At 35.2% G+C, this 22550-nt stretch overlaps 1 protein-coding gene across 12 annotated transcripts in view; it reads left to right on the top strand.

The window, feature by feature from the left end:
* Positions 1–22550, top strand: part of PPHLN1 (periphilin 1) — a 139447-nt gene that overhangs the window by 4619 nt on the left and 112278 nt on the right. For 4 of the 12 annotated variants that reach the window (XM_026502079.4, XM_048216787.2, XM_057303283.1 and 1 more), the window contains exons 2-4: positions 6894–6985; positions 16543–16707; positions 19243–19304. In XM_026502079.4, the coding sequence (XP_026357864.1) occupies positions 6914–6985; positions 16543–16707; positions 19243–19304 (299 nt within the window). In that variant the 5' untranslated portion in view covers positions 6894–6913. Of the gene's footprint in view, positions 1–3684; positions 3728–6893; positions 6986–16542; positions 16708–19242; positions 19305–22550 lie in introns of all 12 variants that reach the window. The other 8 variants (XM_044385534.3, XM_044385535.3, XM_057303285.1 and 5 more) reach the window with 3 other exon arrangements.

Below are 22550 nucleotides of genomic sequence, written 5' to 3' on the forward strand. Positions count from 1 at the left end.
AGAAAAGTAAAGTGCATGTGATGTTATATAGTACTATTATAGCAGGGTGCTTTAAGAAGCCCTAAGGAAGAACAAGTTTATTCTTACTGGAGAAAAGCTGACATTTAAGTTGAATCCTGAAAGAAGAGTAGAGGTTGAAAGCAAATAAGATATTCTAGGCAGAGGGGAAGTATGCCAAGCTGTTCGGGAAGTGGTAGGGGTGAAGCTGGAAAGGCAAAAGCAAGGTCATAAATAAGCCTTTTTTAAGGTTAGGGTTGAATCTTCATTCTTCAGTATATGGGGAACTACTGAGAGATTTTTAAATCAGGTGTCTTACCAGAATGAACATTCTGGCTACAATTTATAGGGTGACAGAGAAGCAGGGAGACAAGTGTTTTACTACTGGGGAGTCCAATAGCTAGACGAGGAACATCTGATATTTATATAGTGAGGAGATAGAAATAACTGGATTTAATGAATAGTTAGGTATGAAAAGTTTTGAGTCTTGGATGATTCAGGTTTCTGATTTATGCTGTTGGGTACAGGGTGTTGTCATTGAGTAAAATGGGGAAGACAGGAGACAAAGCAGGTTTCTGAGAAGTGTGAAGAACTTTTGGCATATTGGGTTGCAGATATCTGTGAGACATCCTCTTGAGCAGAGTCAGGATGGAAGCGAAGATGTGGGAATCATTACCTAGAAGGGGCATGTTACCAGCATTAATAAAGTAACTCCATGAACACTGAGGACATACGTTGTGCAGAATGTTCTAGGTGCTTACCATTAATGAAGAACATAGAGATCTCTGTTTTCATATAGTTCATATTCTTAGTAGCAAGGGACCAATAATATGCATCAAGTATAAGTTATATAGTATCTTAAATGATTAGTGCTATGAAAAGAATAGCAAGATTGAGAGGGATCTGGTGGACAAATGACATTAAGAAGGTAATATTGAAGGGTGAAGCTAACCGTGTAGATTCCTGGAGAAAAGCATTCTAGGTGGGGAATTGCCAGTGCAAATGCCTAATGGTCATCTAGAATATGAGGTCATATGTGACTTTTCTGTTCACTAACCATGGTTCACTATCAAAATAGTTACTGATGAAAATGAAAAGTGAAAGGAGAGGGCTTGGAAAGTAGGGAAAGCTATTTTATTCTGAGTGTGTGTTATTTTTTAAGATTTTATTTATTTGAGAGAAAAGCGACACAAGCAGGAGGAGGGGCAGAGGGAGAAGCAGACTCCCTGCTGAGTTGGGAGCCCAATATGATATGGGGCTCTTGGGGCTTGTGGGGCTCAATCCCAGGATCCTGGGATCATGACCTGGGCTGAAGGCAGATGCTTAATTGACTGAGCCACCCAGGCGCCCTGTTTCTGTTTTTTGGGTTTTTGTTTTTTGTTTTTTTAAATCCTTAGTGTACTTAATACTGAAGGCTGGAAAGAGCAGTGTGTACAGTTACTCTATAATCTGAGCTGCTACTATAACCAGTTTGGATAAGGTGAAATATAGATCTGTTGCCTTCCCTGTGGATTCAAAGTGTGAATGGTTTGACAGAAGGCTATTGTCTGACTTTCTGTTTTCTCAATTTCTAGGCTACTCTTACTGAGAATTCCAGTCCTTCCTATTCTGTTAGTCCTCAACTAAGTCAACCTAATAATGGTTGGCTCTCTCGAGTGCTCAAAGAAAGGCTTACTTCTTTCTGGAATTAATATACCATAGTGGTATATTAAACATACTCTCTAATGAATATGGCATAAGAGAATACAAATTTTATAATCTAGAACTAGTTATTAGCGAACTTCCAAATGAAGCTTACATTTTCTATACTGAATTCTAATCCTGTTCTCCAGTTGTAATGTAGAGGGTCATTCCATTTTTCAGTTCTATTCTTCAGTTTTCATATCCTGTTGGATCAGAGAACTTTACTGCAGTATTTCTGAGACTCCCAAATGGAAGATTAGTGATTACACAGTAACATGACCTCTTCAGTGAGAGAGCATCTTTGCTTACATTTAGCTGATCGGCTTCTAGTTGTGGGATGGGTCAATTTCCTAAATCTGGATAATGTCATAAACAACCTGTGCTACTAATCAGAAAGTTGCTGAATAGATTATCTTTTCCCTTTTCTGTTGTCTTAATTCAAAAGTCAGCTTAAAACTTCTCTTCTTTATAGTCTAATATTCTTTTGTATGTAATCATCAAACTGTGTCTTTTGTTTTGCTAACAGTACAAGGTTGCATGTGGAATATTTTATTTATACTCCTCTTTCCCTAATTATATATATTTCTTAAGGATGAAGGATGTTTAATAATTTGACATGGGCCTCATCAGTGAGGTTTGACTTTTTTTTTCTTGGCGGGGGGGCGGTGTTTTGTCCTGGTGGATGCTAATTATTTTGCTCCACCAAGCTCTTTTTAGTCTTACTAAAATATCAATATCATTTTGGGGTTTTTTTTGGTCGGTTTTTGTGGGCGGGGGGATGGGCTAAATGGGTGGTAGGTGTTAAGGAGGGCACTTGCTGTGATGAACACCAGGTGCCATATGTAAGTGATGAATCACAAAATCCTACACATGAAACCAACATTACACTGTATGTTAACTAACTTGAATTTAAATAAAAACTTGGATTAAGTAAAAAGAAAAATCAAGAAAAAAAATGAGAGCCCTGTCACCAAGCAATACCAGCTAGTGCATATATATTTTTGGTCTTATATTGTCTTCTACTTTTATATTTTTTATTCTGAAAATATATAGTAATTTATTTATTTAAAGATTTTATTTATTTAACAGAGGCCTGCACGAACAGGGGCAAGGGGCAGAGGGAGAGGAGGAGGAGGAGAGGGAGAAGCAGATTCCTTGCTGAGCAGGAAGCCTGTTGTGGGCCTGGATCTGGGACCCTGGGATCATGACTTGAGCCAAAGGCAGACACTTAACTGAGCCACTCAGGTGCCCCTTGGAGAAAATTTTAAAAAGTTCTCTGTTGTGGAAGATACAGGCTTTGAGTTCTGGAATGAAGTCACAGAAGTAAAAAGCACAGCATAGAAAATATAGTCAGTGATATTGTAATAGTGATGTATGGTGAGAGATGGTAGTTACACTTGTGAACATGGCATAATGTATAATTATTGTGTCGTACACCTGAAACTAATGTAATGTTGGGTGTTTACTAAAAAAAAAAATCAGAAAAACAAAAAGTTCTCCATCAATTTTTTACCTAGCAAGTTTAGTGTTCTTTGATGAATTGATGATTCTTGCCTTGATTTTGAGATGACTTGAACATGGGACTATTTATTACTGATCTAAAACTGTAAGGATTTCCAGACTAATAAGGATGCTAGAATTTTTTCAATATGTGAGCTACGTTAATCTTAATATTCTAGATAAAAATTACCTTAAACATCTAATGCAGTTCTTCCAGAGATAAGAGTAAGATAGATGCCCTGCCCAGCTCTTAACTGGCAAAATTAGGACTAGAATTCTTTAATATAATTCGGTTGTTCTTACGAAACTTGGGTGGCCTCTGGTGGTCAAAATAATATCTTCTGTTTTTAAAGATGTGTTTGAAGGGAGTTTGGCTTATTAATGGTCATAATTTTTTTATTTTGAGAGTTTGATTTATACAGATAACGAAGGGTTATTTTCCTCCATTGGTTGGTTTATACAGACACAAATCCTTATGTCTGTATTTTTCCCCCCCTCCTACAGGAGATTGTTGAAAACTTTAAATTTGATTCCTGAAAGGACTCAAGTAAGTAGTATAGTAGTTGTTATTACGTTTTTTTCGTGGGAAGCCAGTAATTTTAACATCGTAGAGTTCTGTCTAGTTAAGAAACTATATAGTATTTCCTTAGAACTCTTGTTTTTCTTTATCATTAATTGCAAAGTCTTGTTTTTACTTGTTTTCCTTTAGTTCATTAATTTATATTCATAATTTTTGCCATCACTTGAGATGTTATGCTTATTTTTCTAATTAAAGAAATATTTTTAAAGTTTTACTTATTTAAGTAATCTCTACACCCCACATGGGGCTGGAACTCAAAACCCTGAGATCTAGAGTCACATGTTCCTCCCACTGAGCCAGCCAGGTGCCCTGACACATTATGCCTATTGAGTGATTTCCAGGGCCTTTAAATATAGTTACTTATTTTTGTTATAGATAATAGGAGGTATAGAACATTATGTGGTATAAATATTCACCTTCCTATACCCAACCATCCAATTCTCCCCAGTGGCAGGCACTGTTACATTCTCCTGCGTAGTCTGTGCATATAGATATGTATTCATACCCTATCTTTTTATTTTCCCAAGTGACAGCATATTCAACATTTTAATCTACCCTTTGTTTTTGTTTTTACTTAGCAGTGTATCTTGTCATTCCTCCTATATCATATATGGGGTTACTTTTCTTTGAAATGGCTTGCATAACATTCCTTTATATGAATGTACAGCATTTTATTTAATCTGTACCCTCTTGACCATTTTAGGTTGCTTTCAATCTTTGCTATGTACCTGTTCAAGTATATGGAGAAGTAGAGTTTCCAGGTCAAAGCATATGTGCATTTAACATTTAGTAGATATTGCCCATTTTTTCCCCCAGTCTGTACCAAATCATACTCGTTTGGGTGAAAACTTAGTTTTTATCTTCCTTATTTTGAAGAAATTTGAGCGTCTTTTCAAAAGATTGAGTCATTGTATTTCCTTTTTTGTGAACTGTTCATATCATTTGTCCATTTTTCTTTTGGGTTCATTTTTTTTCTGTGATTTGATTTCAGTTGGTTGCTCTTATTTCACTGTGTTGTTTCTCAAGTAGGATAAAATCTGAGTTCTTTAGACTGAAACCTTTGGTGGGTTCAGTAAAGGTGGTATAGGAGGAGTAATTTTGGTAATTTCTTTTTTTCCCCCTTTTTTTTTCAAGCTTCCATCAATTCTTGTACCTAAAAGACTGGTTACTTTGAAATAACATTCTCTCTCTCTCTCTCGCTCTTTTTTTTTTTTTTTTTTTTAAGATTTTACTTATTTATCTGAGAGAGAGAGAGCACGAGTGCATGTGGGGTGGGGGGAGGACAGAGAGGCAGAGGGAGAGGGAGGATCAAGGACCCTGAGATCATGACCTGAGCAGAAGACAGGCACTTAACTGAGTGAGCCACCCAGGCGCCCCTGAAATAACATTCTTGATGATGTCTGATTATGGACTTGGAATTCGGGTTGATTTATATATAATGTTAAAAGCTAATTTGTAACAAGATTTTCTTTTAAAGATTTTATTTCTGTATTTGACAGAGAAACAGTGACAGAGGGAACTGAAGCAGGGGGAGTGGGAGAGGGAGAAGCAGGCTCCCCGATGAGCAGGGAGCCTGAAGAGGGCCTCGATCGCAGGACCCCGGGATCATGACCTGAGCCGAAGGCAGACGCTTAACAACTGAGCTACCCAGGCGCCCCTCAATTAAGATTTTTCTAGACATCTTTGAGTTAGTTCATTTTATTGTGTCTGTTGTGTTAGAAAATATTGTAAATTTGTTTTTACAGAGAAAATTAAGATTTCACTGTGGATAGTGAAACCATTAGAATTCTATGCTGTCAAAATGGGATGTCATCCCTTTTCTTTTAGTGTTATTACATCATATAGAGCCACCAAAAATCTTTTGACATGTATCGTCTCTGAGAAATTTTCCTTCTCCACAAATCTGCAGACTATGTGTCCGGACTTGTTGCTCTATTTTCTGTGTACTACAAAGGTCCTGAGTTAGTACTTGTCCCATTTTTCACTTCTCACTTGTGATTATCCTTCTGTGTATCAGGATGGTTCATAGTTCTTGGGTCAGAACCTGCTTCACTTTCTCCTGGTTTTGTTCTGTTAACCGTTTCTCATTTACTCTGGTGGTTGTTGAGCTGCTGCCTGTGGACTGCCTGCCTGTTCTTGTAAATACAAGTTTTTTGGAACATGGCCACACCCCTACATTTATATGTATTGCTTATGGCTGCTTTCATATTATAACAGTAGAATTGAGTAGTTGTGACAGAAACCTGTGACCTGCAAGGCTGAAAATACTAGTCTGGTCCTTTATAAAAAGAAGTTTGCCAACCCCTGATCTACTGTGTTGCCATTTCATATCAATTATCTTCACGCTGTTTCCTGTACCCTCTGCTCACCATCTCTTGTTTGTCTTACTTACCTTGTCTTTTGCCTGTTCACATACTGTTTTCATCTGGACTCCATCATTCACTACATTAACCCTCCACCCAGAACATTCAGCTCTCAAAGTTGGGAGCCTCTCTCTGCATCCCAAACATGAAAAATGCTGACAGAACTTTTATTTTCATTTAAAATTTTACAAGAGTGCCTTTGAATTAAAATAAATTTATAGCATTAAAAGCGAAATCAAGAGTGATTTATTTCAGGGTTTGTTGAGTGTATCTTTATAGGATTGTTTATTCAATACTTTTCAGTTAAAACCATTTCACTGAACACATAGAAATAAAGCTCTAGGAATGTAGCACAACTAAAAACTGGTGTTATAGAAACCATCCACCAGGAAATAGGAGCAGTATTGCTGATCAGCATTGTAAATTATCCATGAAAATGAATCTTTTGTAATTTGTGCTAGAAGAATGAAAAAATATTTGTGGTCTTATGGATCTTTTTACCACAATTGATAGGAATAAGCTCTTTGAAGCTTTACATAGCCTTTGAAACAGAACGTGGGGCTTTCTATTACATTTTTTTAAAAAGAGCGTTTCTGAATTGTTTGGAAGAAGAATTGCCTTAATCATTCTTTTTTCCTTTTGGTCACTTACATTTTTTTTAAGTATATCTGGAAAGTATTTGTTGGAATGTAACTATTTACTCTTTTAAAAATCTTCTGTTGCTTCCTAATAACATAAAAACCATAATTCTTTGGTTTCTTTTTGTTCAGTGGCTTACAGAAGAGATGAAATGTGGTCTGAGGGACGATATGACTATGAAAGACTTCCAAGAGAACGAGTACCTCCTCGAAGTCACCCCAGTGTAAGTTGCTACTGATGTAGAATAACTCAAAACCTAGTATCTAAGTGAATTTGGGACACCGACGCTTGGCCTAACAAAATCCGTAAGTGCCAAAAATTGACCAGTCTAGGTTGAAACATAGACAGACTGAGCTTATATTTTAAAATTTAAAGTTGGAAAATAAAAGGCAACATTTTATTTATGTAGACAATCTATATTTCATATTATTTAAATTTCTAAAATGGAGGATTTTTAATGCTGAATTGAATTTGTGAAGAAAATTTGAGGTTTTGTAAAGGTAGACTATCAGGTAATGAAGGAGTATTTGAGCACCTGCTCCTGCTATTGGCTGTCACCTGTTTTTCTGTATTCCTAAAAATGTTTGCAGTTACGAAGTACGGGCAGATCAGGGGCAGGAAGGCAGCTTTTAGTATACTGTCCTACTACTTGTCTCTTTGTTGCTTTGGAAATTGGAAATTTTTAATTAGGCCTTTTCTCAAGGAGATTGCTATTTTGCTTATTATTGTATTCCCAGCACCATCTAGTATGTGGCACATAGTAGGAGTTCAGTGTTTATTGAGTGAATATATGCAGTCTTTCCCCAAACTCCTCTGCAGATACCCAAGGGAAAGTTTGGGGAGGGTCAAGAAGCTATCAATCTTAACTTTTTCCACAGGCCATTCTAAGCACCGGGGGATTTGGGTTGTGGTGATACTATGTGGATATATTATGGATTCATCATACACTATCAAAGGGCACAAATATAGTTTACTTCTGTATTCTGAGTAAGTCCTACAACCCATTTAGATGGGTGATACCACTTTCAGCATTGTCATTTGGCCTGGGTTACAGCTTAGGCTGGGGTTGATCTAAAATGATAAAAGATGGGCTTTTTGGTTTTTGGCTCAGAGGTGGCAAAGGTGCACCTGGCTTTGGTAGTCCTGAATTCGGGTTAATCCTGACATCAGCTGCCTCCACCATGCTGCCTAAGTTCAAGAATCCAAACCCAACAAGATCAAAGTCACATACCTGGGGTGCACTGATGGGGAAGTCGGTGCTATGTCTGCCCTGGCCCCCAAGATTGGTCTCCTGAGTCTTTCTCCAATAGAGATGGTGATGACCTCGCCAAGGCAGCAGATGATTGGAAGAGTCTGAGGATTACGGTGAAACTGATCATTCAGAACAGACAGGCCCAGATTGAAGTGGTATTTTCTCCCTCTACCCTGATTGTCAAAGCTCTCAAGGAACCGCCAAGAGACCGAAAGAAGAAAAAAAACATTAAGCACAGTGGAAATACCACTTTTGATGATTGTCAACATTGCCTGACAGATGCATCACTTATCTTTAGCCAGAGAATTCTCTGGAACCATTAAGGAGATCCTTGGGACTGCCCGATCTGTGGGCTGCAGTATTGATGGCCGCTATCCTCATGACATCACAGATGACATCAGTAGTGGTACAGTGGAATGCCCAGCTAGTTAAGAACTACAAAGGAAAATATTTCAATAAAGGATCATTTGATAACCAAAAAAAAAAAAAGTTAAAAGATGGAAAAAGACCTTACCATATTTCAGAATGGGTAGACTTAATTATTACTATACGTAATTTCTTTCCAGGTTTTGTTTATAGACTGTGTTTCTAATTAAACTTTGAATTAAATTCTTTTCAATTTGATAAAATTATAGTTTACCTAGGAAAACAAAACAAAGTGATATAGATAAACATGCAAGGGTGGGAAAAGGGATGGCTTTAGGAAAAAAATTCTTAGGACCCCCTCCCTTTCGAAGGATATATCCCATTAAGAAATTGTATTTCAAGGATACTTAAAAGAATTTTCTGTGTGGTTATGCCAGCAACTGGATATATAGTTGGATATGTTTTAGTTTGTTTTCAATTTTGGGGAATTGCCTTTTTTTTTCCCTTTTCTAATTAGGTTTTTTTTTTTTCCCCTTAATGTAACACATGACTCCAAATTATAAAATAAGATACTTTTAGAGAGGGGATGACTTTTAAGTGGTAACTTACTATAATTACATATTTAACTAGTTCCCACGTACTGTAAGTGATGGGTTTTATATATACACTTCTTAATCTTCAGAACAGTGTTGAATGGTACAACATTTGTAGAACTCAGGAGAATGTTGTAGAAGCCATAAAATGTAGGCAGGGATTTATATACAGAAATATAATTTCAGACAACAGTGGGAAGTATTCATGATCAAATCATGGAAAAAGTTATATTACACCATTTATTACACCATTTTGCATTATTTATGCATGTTGTGTTGTATCATAGAACACACTGCAGTGGAAGTTAGCTCAGAGAGTTAGGACTGGAGGCAGAGGGACCTGTCTGGAGGCTGTTGGCTCCTGCTAGGCAGGGTGAGTGGTTTAAACAAGCTGGGGAGGAGTGAGTTTTAAGATGGGAATAATCAGTTTATCAGTGTCCTAAAGACATAAGGGCCCTTCAGATCTCTAGGTCATTGTGTGAGAATGGATTTGAGAAAGTTCATAGATAATAGCCTTTGTTTTCTCTGAAGGGGTAGCAAGATCATCCCTTGAAAGTGCAGGAGGTAGAGGGTGACTTGAGGCCAGCATTGAATTGGGAGTAGCTGTTGTTGGTAACTTCTCACCAGAGATGTTTAAAAAGACTGTGGCTGAGGGGCAATGAGCTTGTGCACTGTAAATATTACAGGGGCAACAGTCTGCAGGAATGTGTGCTTTATTCCCTAAGTAGCTCAGTTTAGGAGTGGAGAAAGCAAGTTGTTGTGTTGATTTAAGATTGCATGATGAGTGGTGGACTCAGGAAGATAAGGATATTGAAGGTTCTGATTCAGAGAATTACCAAGGTAATATATTATGTATTATGGGCTGATTCAGAAAGGAGGTAAGACTGTGAGAGGGACAGTGGATTGAAAGAAGTGAGGGGTTGAGGGACAGGAAAGGCTCAGTGAGGCTGAAGACCAGAGTGTGATAGAAAGATAGGCAGTTGGTATTTTGAAGTGTAGAGTTCCCAAGAGAGGACAGTTCTGGGTGATTAAAGTCCAGTGGATGATGGTAGGGATAGAAGGTGGGTGAAGGTTATTGGAGTCGAAATCAGGAAAACTTAGAGGCTAGATTTTGGATCAGTGATTTAGATTAGAGGCTTTCAGTCCTCACTGTACATTGAATTCACCTAGAGAGCTCTTAAATACCAACGTCTGGGCCCCATCCAGATAATTAAGTCCTAATCTTTGCAGCTAGGATCTAAACAGTGTTGTGTAAAAGTTTATCAGGTGACTTATGCAGATTGTAGGTGAACACTGAAGTTGCTGATGGTGACAGGAGTTAAGGTAAAATGACAGGTGATGGAACTTCTCAGTGGATGAGGATATTGTAGTAAAATCTATACAAACCCACACATTTTCCTTTTTATATCACTTATGTGTGTATAAATGTGAAACAGGCTTCTTTATAAAATAATTTCATCAGCAGGAAGCAGATAGATACATTTTATACCACAAGTGCATTTAAAGTTATACTAGAGGTACTGTACTGTCTCTAAGTCTCCAATGGTAAATCTGACTTTCCTAGATGCTCTGGCTACTTGGTTCCTCCTATACAGGGAGGAGCCTAGATTCCCTTTCTCCTGAGAGCACAGAACCGGCCCAGACCTTGTACAGCTTCATTCCTCTCCTTTTTAAGAAAAAGATTTTCATTCTATTAGATTGGTCCCTTCATCCCCCCAATAAGCCTTACTTAGTTGATAAATCCTTCTGTATTCCCACATGCCCTTCCTCAAGACTCACTTTAATTGGTGAACTTGGCCTTATTTTGGTTAGAAATTTAAAGCCTTCCCCTCCCCTCAATTATGCACCTTTGATGGCTCTTGGAAATTATCCCTTTGCCTTCTACATTACACCTAATTTTAGTTAAATCAAAGTTTCTTAAACCTTTTGGTGCCATGGATCCTTTTAACAGTCTGGTGAAGCCTATTGATCCCTTTTCAGAGTAGGGTTTTTAAAATTGTAAAATACACAGAATTAAAGGAGACCGCTTATATTTGAATATAATTATCAAACTATTAAACATATTTGTAATGTAGTGATGTGTACTTTAGTAGGTCATTAAATATTAAGAGCTAATGGTGGGGGTTTTATTACTGTATTTTCAAAGTAATGAGAATAAGTGGTATTTTGAGATACTGTAACAGCTATAACATGATATGAAAATATCTATGATTTCTGTTAGTGACAAAGCCACAGATACTTCTATTGTTATTGTGTTGTTTGTTGCTGCATTTGTGTGGAAAAAGTAATTTTGTATTCACAACTGATTTCAAGGACCTGCTAAATGCTTGGGTTAGAAACTGTTTGATAAATGACACTAGAACTAGAAATATAAATCAGTAAAGTTATAATTCCTGAATTTAGAGTTAATAAAAATATAATTTCTTTAAAGTTTAAAAATATTTGCTTACAAAGCAGAGATCATCTAATGTTATTTTAAAAACCATATTGGTATATCATATTGACTTGTACAAGATTCTCACAAGCAGCATTATACATAACTGCTCCAAACTGGCAACAGTCCACATGTGTAACAGTAGATGAATTAATTGTGCAATTTACACAGCAATTAGAATGAATGGACCATTGCAAAAGCAGCAACATGTGTGAACCTCACAAACATCATACTGAAAGGAAGAAGCCAAATACAAGAGCATATCCTGTATTTCCTACCTAGTATATACAGTTTCAGAGTAGGCAAAACTCACCAGGAAAGTGGTTACTTTTAGGAGAGAGGAGTAGTGACTGGGAGAAAGCATAGGAAGGCTTTTGCCATACTAGGGATGTTCAGTTTTTTGATCTGGGTGGTAGTTACACAGTGTAATTACCTTGTGAAAATTAATCCAGGAGTCATTTATGAGTTTTACACTTTTTGTATGTATGTTATGCTTCAATAAAAACTTAGTTTTGAAAAGGCAGATTATTAATTTTTTTCTAAATATAAACTAGCTAATCCTTTAAAATGTGACCACTCACTATCATTAATGCCTTGCATAGAGGAAGGTAATGCTCTGTTTTGTATATTTGGATTCTGTTCTCAAACAGAAAAGCAGTTTTACTGCATATCTTTTTTTCTTCTTGTTCCCATTTACTCACTACTTATATTCAACTATTACATTTTATGAAAACTTAATCATATATTTTTCCATCTGTCTGTCCTTTATCCATCTACTTAATCCACCTAATTTTTTGATGTATTTCAAAGTAAGCTGGACAACAGTATGTTTTTCATTAACTATGTAGGTATATATATTATAAGAGTGCAGTGTCTTTTTTACAGCTTTTTCTAAATGTGAAAATTACACACATGAAATACAAAGTCTGAAGTGTTCATCTGCTGAGTTTTGATTTAGTAATGTTCCTTTGTGTAGAGCTGCCCTAGGAGGTGTTTTTACCTTCTTGGCTGACAGAATTGCAAGAACTTTCTTTTTGTTGTCATTTCCAGAGAGGAATGATGAGTTCTTGGCTACATTCTGTAACAATATGTCCTGATTTTCTGGGGCAGTGCCAATTTCAGATATTTGATCCATTATTCCCCAAAGCCATTGAAATGCAAAACCACCAGTATTTCTTTGAAAATTCAGTGAGTGAATTAAATGAATAAATGCTATTATAGAAATGCATGTCACAAAATATGAGGAAGCAGAGTGAGGGAAGCTCAGGCTTTCGAAAGCAAAAGCCCACCAGCCTGTGTAGTAGAATTTTTTAGTTATGTGTGGTTTGTGTGGTACTTTTCTAATAAAAACCATGTGATGCCAAAAGTAACATAAAATTGATATAGCGAAGCAGAATGTATGTTATGTATGTAGTGCCTACTATGTGCCAAATGCTGTTCCAGGTGCTGGGAATAGAGCAGTGAATTAAGACCAATTCTGTGCCCAAGAAGCTTGCATTCTTATTAAGTTGATTGTTTCAGGGAGTAATGGCACTGTTTACACGCACTATCATACTTTGTTACTTTGCTGGTAGGTTAGTGTGTTTTAGTAGTTTTTGATTTATTATAAGGACAAAAATTAAAGATATAAAAGTAGGCAAAATAACAAAACTCCTCATGGACGAATCATCCAAGTGGCAATTATCAACTCATGGTCCATCTTGTTTTGTCTATGTCTCCCCCAGTTTCTTTTCTCCCAGATTATTTTGAAGTAAATCCAGGATACCTTATTTCAAGTGCAAATAAATATTTCAGTATGTCTCTAAATGATAAGGATGCTTAAGAGGAGGCACTTATATGTTGAAATTTTTCCTTTAAATGAAATGTTTTTGTGTTAGAATTTGTGCCGAGTATATTTTAATGGCATTGGAAAAGAAATGTTTTTAAAGAAATGTGCTAATCCTCATAATTTGCCCCCGGTTAATAATGAGACTAAACATTAGTGTGGAAAATTTGACATTTAAATATTGAATGACACAAAACTTGGTGCTTTTACTTAGTGAAATGAAAGTATTTCTTATAGGAGGTAGTTCTACTAAATTGGAATTTATAGCAAATTAAGAAATAATTGCTTGTTTTGTAACAAAACATCACCATTTCAGATTTAAAAATCGCAAAACTAATTTGATATGTATCTTAACCTGATGAGATTTCCATTAGCACAAGCAAACTGAACAATCCTGATTTCAGAAACTCAGAGGGCCTAATGGTAGGAATTGTTTCACCCCCAAGATAGTGACCTATGAGAAAGTGTAAATTTCATTGACCTAAAACTTCTCAAATAGGTATTTAAATTTACATGCAAGTTTTTGCTTTCTATATTCTGCCAGAATAGATCAATGATTAAGTAAAGTAGGCTTAAAATTTTTTTTTAATGAGTTAAATATACTTTTTTATTTTGGTCTGACTGGTCATAACATTACTACTCATTTGGGAGGAGCAGATCTGATAGATTTTATGCATATTTTTGGAAATTGTAGTAACAGCCATGGAAAATTGATATGTAGTATAAATACATAACAGTTGTATTAAGTTGATAGAGGCTAATCTTAATAGGATACTGTATATATTTTTCATAATAAACAGAAGCAGTGACAATTGATTTCACTGAGGTGAATTCAAATTTTATGTTCAAACTCAATATTTGAAATATCTGCGTTTTAAATAATAGAAGTGTTTTGATTCCATTGAGTTCATTTTTAAGTTAATTGAAAATGATCCTGTTGTCTTTAAAAATCTTTTAAGATATTCTTTAGAAGTCATAATTTTTATTTCTGGTTTATATATTAATGGTGCTGTTGTTTTCCAAGGTATTTCTAAAATGAAGCCTCCAACCATATCAGTACCTGAAGGCTCGTGTCCTTCTGTTAGCATTTAGGAAGGAAAATTACATGTTTATAGCTCAATGTAAATTTGTATGAGAATTCAAACACTGATGGTGTTTCCAATCAGGTCTGGCATGGCAGGTAATATAAAATATTGTGTGAAATTTCTTTATAAACAAAGCTTTTGAAAAAAATTCTGAAATCTTTGCTTTCCACCATGGATTTTATTGGAAAGAAAAATCCTTGAATGGTATATCTGGGTAAGATAGGAACTTCCTGATAATATAGTTTTGCTTTGTCACAGACTCCTATAGTCATCTTCATTTCCTTAAATCTTTTCATGTAAATAGGGAGTTTTCTTTTAAGAATAGATGTCTATAGAGGTGAGATGGTATAAGGTACTTATATTTGAACACTTTCAAAACAAAGGAAATGTCAGTTTGATCTTCATTGCTAGATACAGAGCTGTCATTAAGAGTTTTTTTCTGTCGGTGATTAACAACTTTGGAATGATTGTTTTCATTTATTATTTGGAAAAAACAATTTGTTAAATCTGTGACTAAATGTGATTCGAGTTTTATTCTTTTCAAGCTTTACCATATGCATTTTACAATCTTAAAATCACTTCGAATAAAGGAAAAGGTTGCTTTGTAATTTCTCTATTCATAAAAATGTTTAGACATGCATACTTACCCCACTGTCCCTCCAAATAAATATATACAAATAAACAAAGATATTGTAGAATGGAATTTTATGATTTCTTGGAATTGGAGAAATAAGTGATTCTAATTTTATGAATAAATTTTGATTTAGACAATGATAATAAATTATAAAGTTGCTAATTGTGGTTTAATGTTGAATTTTTTAGAAGCTCAATGTTTGCTTAGATTTAATTGAAATCTCTATTGAAAGACAGTTTTTACAAGACAGTAATGGGTTCATTTGTCTATTATATTTTATGTAAACATATAAAATATGTGTTACAATTTAATATCTCTCATACTAAAGAAGGAAACCACCTTACATCCCCGTAAGAAAAAATTAGGTAGATCCTTTTATCTCTCAAATAGATATAACTATTGATTTTATTTTTTCTCAGCACAGTAACAAATTTCCTACCCATTGGGAAATTTGAATAGAACACAGTAATTTTATAATTGAATAGTTGTAGTTATTAGTGCTAAGAAGTAATTTAAGGAAATAGACACTTTGAGGAATTGTGTTTCACCTAGACTTGGAAAAGGTAATCCAAACAGCAAACGTTTTTGAGCACTTGGTCTGTCCTACACGTTGTACTAAATGCTTTACAATCTATTTTTCATTTAGTCTTCACAATAATTCCTTGAGGTAGGTATGAGTATTAATCTATTGTACAGATAATGAAACACATAAAGATGGTATAGTAATGCCCTGAATGTTGGGCTTTATTTTATTTTGTCAAATCAGTTAACTTAAATTGATCATGTCTTATATACTTTGATAGCTTTCTAATTTCTTTCACATATATTTCATCTGATATTGGTAGGACATACCGTGAATGCTCAAGCCCAGATCATTTACAAATACATGTTCTGTAGCTCTCTAGTTCTTACTGTTGATAACCATCTTTTTCAACCCCCCCACAAAAAAAAAAAAATCCATTTAGTTGTTAAAACTTTAAAACATTAACAACATACTACTTCGAAAATCAGTTCAAATTTTATATCAGGTTTTATTTTGCTTCCAGACCTGTGAAGTCAGAGGCTCTCTTCTCTCCAGTGCTTCTGGAGAAATAGCAGAATGTTTCCTCTTGATGATGGTTCTAGCTCAGTATTACCTCCCTGTTTGCTGTTCCTTATGTGTGAAGATTTTGTATTTCTTCAAAACAGTATACTTCAAACACAGTAGACTAAAGATGTGTGCTATCTTAAATGGTTTTGTTTCTAAAATTCTTAGGCAGTTAGGATTAGAGCTACTGTAACATTCTTTCTGTAGTTTCTTTTTTATTAAAACAATAACTTTGTATTTTTTCTTTTATTTATGATTGTTTTTTAGCATTGCTGCTTGTTATTTTAAACACCTGGCTTTCTTCATTGAACAATTTTATTTCCTTTAATCCATGTGAAAACCTTGCTATTAGTTATATTCATGTTATTTCATTAATGCATTTTTGTTTGTTTATACATTTACTCTATTTGATTAAGGATAAGAACTCCTGTACTTTTTAAAAACCTTTCCAAAACCAAATAGAGAAATTAGTGATTTTTATATATTTCTTTTTGTCTGTTTTAGGATGGCTACCATAGAGTAGTTAATATTGTGCCAAAGAAACCACCACTGCTAGACAGACCTGGTGAAGGAAACTACAATAGATATTACAGTCATGTTGATTACCGAGACTATGACGAGGGCCGCAGTTTTTCTCATGATCGAAGAAGTGGTCCACCTCACAGAGGAGTATGTAAATTTCCCCCGTGTACTAATTGTTATTTTTTATAAGTTTAAAAATCATGTAATTTTTGAAATTTATGTGACTGGCCATGAAGGCAGTTGAATAAACACTTCCCGCTTGATGCTCTGTTGAGTTGCCTGCTAGAGCTGTCAAGTGGGAACTGGTCGTGGAGAATCTTGGGATAAATTGGGTAAGCCACTCTGGGTAGCTCTATCTAAATGACATTAATTCCAACTAGCCTGTGTTTTTATCCCCTAAATTGGCAAGAATTTGCAGAAGCAGATAAAGATAATCTACATTGCCTTGGTACTCACTAAGTGATACACAGGTGGTTACCACCTCTTACTGGATGTATCCACTTATAATTACTTTGATTATTTTCATCATGATGAGATGCTCTGGGTGAGGTTGGGATACAGTTGAGCTTCAGTCTCATTTTTGTTATACTTATTAAAGTCTACTTAGTAACTCATTATAAAGCTCTCAAAACACTGCCTGTCCTATATATAATAAGCACTTTTTAAATGTTAGCTTCTATTATTACCATTATTATTGCTATTGTATTTTGTTTTTCTTGATCATCTTTAATTATCTAGAAGTATGTATTTAATGTTGCAATAATCTGTCATTGAACTTGATTGCAACTATTCCTTGATGCAATTCCTTTGACTTACTTAGCTTGTGTGTTTACATCACTCCTCTGCTAGACTGTTTTCCTACATTTTTCTTTTCCCCTTCCCTACTGTATAATATTGCAGTTAACAGTACATATTCAAACATTGTTTATATTAAAATTTGACTTCACATTGGCTGTTGGAATTACTTTCCATACTTTACCCTCAAAGAAATGGAGGTAAGGTAATTTACCCAGGGTTGGGTATGTATGGAAGTCCAGTTCTGTTACTACTGCATCGTGGTGATCCGTGACAATTCTAAAGTAGTAGTGAGACTATTCAATGTTTTCTTGTCATTTTAAAGTTTGGGGCACCTAGCTTCCTTCTCATAGAATGGATTTTTGTTTTGTTCAGTTTTTAAATGTCATGCTGTTCCTTTAGGAAAAGGGATTTGGTGTTGAAAAGTAAACATTATACATTATCTCTATTCTAGAAATACTGGATTTTGCCTTTAGAGCCATTATTCCAGGTAGTCTGAGGGGAAAAAAAATTTGGCCTTTACGTAAAGTTGTTATCCCTCTTAGAAAACCAAATGTCGCCATTTAATGTAGATGGGGCATTTTGGATTCATTGGACCAATTTGTATTTGAATCCTCATAAATATAATTTTTTTCCCTAAAACCTTGTAGCAGAATAGTGCCTCAACATTAGTTTTTTGTTAAAATTGTCTTTATTCATACTTTATACAACATTTTCTCTTTATATTCTCTTCAAACAAAAATAAGTCCATTTGAGATCCTTAAGACTCTTGTGACAGTAATTTATCTTGAGTTTAGTTATATAAAGTAAACTATTTATTTGATCTAATATCTTATAGCTGTTGAGTTTTTTCTTTTGTTTGTTAACATTTACTGTTGGGAAGGAAAATGATGAATACATTACTCTTTTGTTAGAGTATATGATGCTAAAGAGGAAGATGAAGATAGTATATATCTTAGCTGAATTAGTATTTCTGATCGTAAATAATTAATGTTATATTGTTCTATATGTAATTTTAAAGTAATTGGGCGTGAATTGCTATTTTTCTTATGTACCTTTTGAAGTGTATCTTTTATTTTTTATTTTTTTTTAAAGATTTTATTTATTTGACAGAGAGAGAGAGAGACAGCCAGTGAGAGAGGGAACACAGGCAGGGGGAGGGGGAGAGGAAGAAGCAGGCTCCCAGCGGAGGAGCCTGATGTGGGACTTGATCCCAGGACTCCAGGATCACACCCTGAGCCAAAGGCAAACACTTAATGACTGAGCCACCCAGGTGCCCCTGAAATGTATCTTTTAGAGGACAAAATATGCTTTTTTTTATTTTAAACTTAGCGCCACATCTTGCTCTAATATAGCTTATCAGTAGGTGATAGCTTCTTATTGTTTCCAATTTATAGATTTTAATGAGAATCAAGATGAGAAAGGAAAACTTGAGCAAGAAAAGTGGGAAAGTAAATTCTTCATTGGGCTTGAATTTGAAAATTGGTGAGAGAGCTTGACAGAAGGAAAATAAAATGAAAGGTCGAGAAATGTGTGCTTGATTAAATTTAAATTGAACCTTTGTTCTTGTAATGGTCCTTAGCTGTTGTGATGTTGCATGTTTTTGGGAATAAGGCTGTTAGGGCCTACCAAAGAAATACCTTAAGCATTTTCATAGAGCTGAATGGTGCCACAGGTTCTCGGTGTACTAAATTACTTGTTGAAATGGATGACTTGCTGCATCTTTTTTCCCCCTTTAAATGCCTTTGAAGCTCAGAGAAATTTAGAAAGGTGTTTTTGTGCTCATATTATTTTGGTCTTAGAGACGTTTCCAGTAGTACTGTTAGATATATCCTACTTGACCAAAATAATGTAAACAAATATCTAAATAACTTTTTTATTTTACAGGATGAATCTGGCTATAGGTGGACAAGAGATGATCATTCTGCAAGTCGACAGCCTGAGTACAGGTAAAATGAAGAACATAGTACCATAGTTACTTTGATAATTGATTCATTGAGATGTCTGCTGTTGAAATCTAATCTCAAGGCTCATAGATGAAATATTTTTATTAGGATTTATAATTTTGAGAGCAACAAACATTTTTGTGACTGTAGTATAACAGCATTAATAGCATTCTGTATCTATTGGCATTTTGAAAACTGATAATAAAAATGTTTGAACTATTGGTATATTCTCATCAAAGTAATTATTAAATTATTCCTAATGTGTAATATGGATTATAAGGTATCTGCTTAATTAGAAGGTTAAGGCTTTTTTTCCCCTCTAGAATATTTGAGTCATTACAGAGTGTCTCTTAACATATTTTGGAGGAACGTCAATCATTGTTAGCTTGGTTACTTACAGAGGCATTTGATAGACTAGTTAGGAAAAAAAAAGATGGACAGATTTAATCAAGTTTGTTTTATTTTTATTTTTTAGGTTATTTATTTATTAGAGAGAGAGAAAACAAGTCGGGGGGCAGGGGGAGGGGGAGAAGCAGACTCCCTGTTGAGCAGGGAGCCAGATGCAGGGCTTGATCCCAGAACCTTGGGATCATGACCTGAGCCACCCAGGCACCCCTCAGGTTTCTTTGATTTTTTTTAATGGCTTCACAAAGGAAGTGGTAGAATTTATAAAAGGAGCTTTTTAAAGACTTCCTATGGGGGCACCTGGTGGCTCAGTTGGTTAAGCATCCGACTCTTGATTTTGGCTCAGGTCATGATCTCGGAGTCATGATCTCAGGGTGGTGGGATTGAGCCTCATGGAGAGATCTGGCTCCGTACTCGGTAGGGAGTCTGCTTGGAATTCTTTCTTTCTCCCTCTGCCCCTCTCTCTCCCCCTCAAAAAATAAATAAATCTTTAAAAAAAAATAAAAAAGATCTCTTAAAACTGTCAGAGAATAACCTATAGACGAGGGGAAGTAGTCAACTGCTATAACTCTTGAGGTGCCAGAAGTAGACGACAGGATTCAGTGGATCAGAGCAAGGCAGTTTATTACTCACTGCACCTCAGTCATTAGGGGCATCAACTGGTAGTGCTGGTTCCCTGCCCCCAAGTCCAGGTGATGTGATGGCTAGAGATGGTGGCTGTGCAGACAGTGGGGTGCACTGTAGCTGAGGAACATGGGGTCAAGAGCTTGCTACTTTATGTAGTAAGCAGGAAGCAAGCAAGCCAGTCCTCCTTTCATTGAGAGTGAGCAGTCACACAGTAGTTATGCTGTGGGCACCTTTACCTATTGAATTTTCCGTATGACCAGCTACAGAAACTGCTCAACATCAGATGGCAATGTCTTACAATTTGGAGTACACAACAGGGATGTGCGGGGACCTGCTTATGGAGGACTGCCTTTCCCAAAAGAAGTAATAGAGAAAATAGATGCTGAAAAATACTTTAATAAAATGTAATTACTGTGTTAAACATAACAGTAAGTTTTAGACAGCTAGGAATAGAAGAGAATTTCCTTTATCTGATAAATGGGGATTTGCTGTACTGAATGGTAGAGTTAGAAGCATTTGCTTTAAAATCAGAATGAAGCAAAGATAACTGTTATCACTGCTTCTATTCATCGTGGTAATGTAAGTCTCAGCCTCTACAGAAAGACAAAAATAAAGTCGTAAGGGTTAGAATGAAAGAAAGCTGTTTACAGATGATTAATTATGTAGAAAATCCAAGAGAGTCTATATTAGAACTGTTAGGAAATTAGCAAAGCTTAGTATAATGAAATCAGCTGTTAGAATAAGTTAGAAAATGTAATTTAAAAATATTTTCTATAACATAAAAACTATACGGAGTAATGGGAATAAATCTAACAAAAGTGTGTGAGACCTATGTGGATGAAATTGCAAGTCATTTCTAAGGGACATTTAAAAAGACCTTAGTAAAAGGAGCAACATATATGTGACATCCTTGGCTGGGAAGAGACAGTATCATGAAGATACAAGTTCTCAAACTCAGGTGTTCATTCAGTTGGGTTCCAGTCTAAAGTCTAGGATTTTTCTCCATGGAAGTTGGCAAGCTGTTTCTAAAATTACTGTGAAGGAGTAAAGGGCCAAATGGCAAAAGTAGCCTTGAAAAAGGTGCGAAGACTCAATATAGTATCTACAAAAACTTATCAAGCTATAGTAATGTAAGCAATGAAACAGGATAGGCAGTCTAGAAACAAACCTAGATATACCCAAGAGTTTGCGATATAGCAACAGTGGCACTACAAATGAAATGCGGAAAGAATGAACTTCTCAGTAAATAGAGTTGGGACAAATGGCCATCCATTTGAGGGGGGGAAAAAACTGAAATCAGAAGCCTGGTGTATCAAAATATCTGGTATAATAAAGATCTAAATATGACAAGCAGAAGTGTAAGAAAAACTCTTGATTAGATTAGGTAATGGTTCATATGCACACCAAAGAAACAGTTCTCAGGTTGATTTTAATTGATTTGTTTTTAAAATAATAGTTCATTCCTATCTTTATTCTCCCTTCCTATCTTTTTTAGCACTTTATTATTTTCCCATGTATGTATATAATTTTACATAAATGAAATAAAATCATATATGGGACTCCCCGTCTCCCACAGTCATGTTAACAGCTGTGTGTGTGTTCTATATTTTTCTCTATATTCATAAACATTTGGTGTATTTATTGTTAATGAGATCATATTATACATACTCTTCTGTAAGTTGCTTTTCTCAGTCAGTGGCTTGTGGAAATCCCTACAGGTTATTTGTTTTAACTTTTATTTGAATCTTTTTAATGGCTAAGTTACGTTCCATCATGTGGATTTACCAAATAATTTAGCTGTTCACTTATTGATGAATATTTACTCTGTTTCAAGTACAAACCAGTGTCATAATAAATCTGAGTATATGATGTCATTATGAAACAGTACTTTAGTTTCTATGAGCTAGATTGCCTAAAGTGTAATTTCTGGGTCACAGGACATATTTTACATTTTAATAGATGTTTTCAGTTTGTCTTGTAAAAGGCTTGTAACACTTATGTTTCAATTTTTGGAAAAAATCTAACATTTTAATTTGGAAATTTATTTTTCTTTCTTATTTGTGAGTATAAGTAGAGTTTTGAAATTTCTTTTAAGAATTGCTCAACTGTAGATTCTTATAGATAGCAATTTTTAATTTTTTAATATTTAATTTTTAATTTATTTTATTTCGGGTGTGCACAAGCAGGGGAAGCAGCAGAGGAAGAGGGAAAAGCAGG

Source organism: Ursus arctos, unplaced genomic scaffold, assembly GCF_023065955.2.
Source record: "Ursus arctos isolate Adak ecotype North America unplaced genomic scaffold, UrsArc2.0 scaffold_26, whole genome shotgun sequence".
NCBI classification, from domain to species: Eukaryota; Metazoa; Chordata; class Mammalia; order Carnivora; family Ursidae; genus Ursus; species Ursus arctos.